Here is a 3,965-nt window from a genome sequence, read left to right on the forward strand (position 1 = left end):
TATGTTTCGGGGGGGAAGCAAGTCTTTATTCTGTCTGGAACACAAAATGTCTGCAATTCATAATAAACAATAACCTTCATTGAATTGTAAACCCTAATAAAAATGTTTCTTTGCAATCATTTCTACATATGTACACAGGATTATTATTGCTTTGTGACAGTAGAAGCCTGCACATGATTTGTCGCTTTCTCCCAAAGGATGGCAAAAGTCCGTGGTTTCATCCTCTACTCTTCCTTTTTGTTCAGTAGCATCAGTCTTTTCCTCTGTATGTGATGTTTGTGAAGGTAGATGTGGCTCCTTTGTACAGTGGATTGTGCCCCTGTTAAAAAAAAGCATGTGAATGTGAGGTTCACAAACACAAAAAATGGTTTGAAATGTCTGGAAAGTCTCCTAATTAAAAGGTCCACAATATATTAAAACTAATAAGGGAAGGAAATCATTTACTTTTCTTGAAAGAACAAGTTTCTTTCTGCTCGTTCCTTGTTTTACGGCTTGTGTTTTCGCTTCTGATGTTAACTGAGTTTAGTGATTCATTGTGGTTGGAGACATGCAGGATTTGGGTGTGTTGCTGAAGCCACGAGGCACGATTACCAGCAGAGGCTGATTACCGTTGGCTAATTTAAACCCAGCCCTTCCGCTGGGTGTCTTGTTCCGCTGTGATTAACAGCATGCTGCAAAATAATCATAAAAAAAAAAAAAACGTCTTAAAAGTTGGAGGGAAGACTGCACGTGTGGCCTTTTGTGTTGGTTGGCGTGTGTAAACGTGTGTGTTCAAAAAGTAAAAGGGGAAAGTTTTACAGCTGAAAACTGTGACTGAATCTGTTTCACACCTGTAGTTTCTAAACACACCAACTCAAAGTATATGTCGTGCTAAATTCACCCACCGTGTCCCACTTGGCCTGGGCACGCTCTTCCTCGAACTTAGCGAACTCCCGTCTGTCGTGAATGGTCACCAGCAGCTTCCAGATCAGGAGCGCGGCCAGGCCGAGGAACAGGACGGCTCCCGCCACCGAGAGAAGCACCACCAAGATGTCCGGACCCTTGGGACAGTCTGGATGGAGGGAGGGAAGGGAGGAAGAGATAAAATGCATGAGTGGAGCGGAAGGAAACAGGCGCAGATAAGCATAAGGAAGCGAGAAGCTGTTATCTCTGTTCCTTTCCTCTTCCAGCTCATCCCTCTGCTTAAAGCAACAGTTTAGAGCCTTGAAAGTGGGGTTCTGTGGAAAGATTATGAACTAATATCTTACCTGCTCTTGATATCTGAAAAGCAGTTTGGAAAAACGGAAAGGCTCATGGCTAGTCAGAGCAGGGCCGATTAATTACAGCTAGAAGTCTGTGCCACTGAAGGAAACAGGAGTAATGCCTGCCGATGAATCAAACCCATACTGATGCCTTTTAGCATGAATTACAGATGCTTTCTGCACGTTATAAGGTTCGTATAAGATGTAAAACAGTACGGGCAGTTTAAGAGTGATGAACATATTGTTATACACCCAAGATGAGAGGAAGGGCTGCAGTGGAAAATACTAACATCTTTGAGCCAGGCCACAGATCTCCAATCACTCACTGTGGTCTGGAAAAATCTAATAGGAATCCGATTTGTCGAGTTTCAAAACTGACCCGCACTAACATAAAAACATTCCTTCACCAGGGTGGAAGAACCCGTGATTTGTTGCGCCGCACTCTGTCATTTTTCCTATCATTAGCCGTTCTGGAAACTTGCTCTAAAAAGTAACCACCCAATATGTTTCCAGGTCTTCCAGCGGGGAAGCAAAAAAAAAAAAAAAAAAAGCTACTGGATGATTTTTCAGTTTGTGCGAACATCCTATTAAAATAATTCCTCGCGTGTCTCAAGAGCACGCATCGAAAAAAAAAAAGAAAAGAAAAGAAACAATGCGGATAATTAAGTCAAACACTGTCATTAGCTCGCTGATTTATTTTGGTCTCCAGTTCCAGGCTCAGATGGATGTTTTCCAAACTGACACCAGGACAAGCCAGTGAGGCAAACAGAAGCAAAAACAAAACGTTCCCACAGTCTTAGTGTCAGCTCTTGATTCAGCGAGGTTTAGTTTATTTTAGATAATAAGTGTTCGGTTTTTATCTGTCGCATCGCTTTTGTTTTAAAGTGAAACCAGCTGCATAACATTTATGACAGAACGGGTAAGAATGAGTGTCTCACAAGCTTCTTGCTGTGTTCGAAAAGTGGTTCAACAACTTGCAAGTCAGCCAAAATAAATCAGAGACCTAGTTTTCCTCGAAGGAACGCGTATCGCCCATCGTGCCGGAGTTCTAAATGCTCAAACGTTGTGAGCGGCGTTATAAACGATCTGTGGGATTTTGCAAATAAAAAAGTCAGAATAATTCAGAAATGACAGACCATTTTCTCAACTCTTGATCTTCATAAATCTTGAAACTTTAAATTTGATTTTTATCAATTTAATAAGGATTTTCAGTTTCCTAAGCAGTCGGGTGAAAGCTGTATTTCCATGCAGCTGCAACTTTGTATTTTTTGCCATCCGCCGTTTGTCTGTGCGTGAGCATTTTCACACATCCAACCACCGAGCGTGTTAAAGCATGTAGCTTCAGGCAAACGCAGTTTAAACGGTGAGTCGTAACCTAAGAAGACAAAAAGGGGTGCGCTTTTACAGCCAACATCAAAGCCTCTTCCTCTCCCCCTCGTTTTTACTTTGGCTCCGTTTCCCAACTCTTCAGCCAATCCTCTTTGCTTCTGAGGCCTCCACCTCATGCGCGAGTCATGCGACATTAGTGCTTCGAGACCGTTTTTGCAACATTATTCATTAATTCGTTCAAGATAGGTTTGCCTTCTTTCGCCTCCCTTGGTTTTCTCTTGAACGTGTGGAGTCAGCAGGTTCCTCGCGGAGCAGGGCTGCTGTTTACGGCCATCTTTGCCATCACGGCGGGGAGCGCCTGCGTTCAAGGCGAACAACGGAGGTTCTTCGCCGCGTCTAAATTAAACGCACACGCTCGGTGAAGGTGCAGGCTCTCTCAGCGGGCAGTGATGGTCGTTAAAGGCCGTTTTACTGCACGCTCTCTTTGTTTGGCTCCTTAATGAGCAGATGACGAGCAGGCTGGAGTGGAGGTGAAGAAAAACACAATGCAAGGAAATCTGCGAGAGCTTTGAGACAAATTCAAACCTTAATGTATATTTGTTTCAATTTATGGTTGTAATTTGGATTTTTGTTTAATTTTGAGGTGAAACATTTGTCTCAGTAGTGACTAAATGATCACAATTTTATTTTATCACATAAAATTAGGCTAATGAATCCTGTGAGGACTGAAGCAAAAGCTGAGAAAACCATATAGAAATCTGTATGATTTTGACAACTTTAAATATTTACAGTTGGCTGAAAAACAGAAATGTTTGTTGTTGGCTTTACAAAAGTCAAAGTCCAATTTATTTATATAGCACTTTTCAGCAACAAGACAGTTCAAAGTGCTTAAAAAGACTGATGTAATGTGTTATAATGTTAGTTTTTTTTTTTTTTTTAATTCAAGTTTTTATTGAGGAACAGCATTAAAAGTATGCATCACATTTGTTCACAGAAAGTGGAACAGTCTTATACAATCTTCTAATCAGTATGTTAAATTAGTCTATAGCATACCTCTTCAGGAGATTATCCCAGCTCCTGTTATAAATGTTCCCTTTTCATTTATTTCTCCTCCACCCCAGTTCCACACAGGAGAGTAGGGAGGACAGAGTTTGTACAAGTCTGTATCATATCAGAATAACTTTTTCCAACCGCAAAACAAATAATCAAAACCGAACAGAGTAGCTAAGGAACAATGGGTGTCACTTCACTTTCATTAGTATCAGATCTAGTGTTCATGAAAGTCCGCCACGGGGTCCAACACCTTTCAAATTTATCTTGTTCCAGTTTAAGTGCAAATGTCAGTTCTTCCATCTTGTGAATATCTTGGATGACGTTTATCCAGTCTTCTAGGGT

At 41.3% G+C, this 3,965-nt stretch overlaps 1 protein-coding gene across 1 annotated transcript in view; it reads right to left on the reverse strand.

Annotated features, from left to right (window-relative positions):
* LOC108248812 (integrin beta-3) overlaps positions 1–3,965 on the reverse strand; it is a 36,625-nt gene continuing 32,660 nt past the window's right edge. The window contains exons 14-15 of the mRNA XM_017437814.3: positions 885–1,051; positions 1–319 (exon numbers count right to left, since the gene is read on the reverse strand). Of these exons, the coding sequence (XP_017293303.1) occupies positions 251–319; positions 885–1,051 (236 nt within the window). The 3' untranslated portion in view covers positions 1–250. The remainder of the gene's footprint in view (positions 320–884; positions 1,052–3,965) is intronic.

This window comes from Kryptolebias marmoratus, linkage group LG17 (genome assembly GCF_001649575.2).
Source record: "Kryptolebias marmoratus isolate JLee-2015 linkage group LG17, ASM164957v2, whole genome shotgun sequence".
NCBI classification, from domain to species: Eukaryota; Metazoa; Chordata; class Actinopteri; order Cyprinodontiformes; family Rivulidae; genus Kryptolebias; species Kryptolebias marmoratus.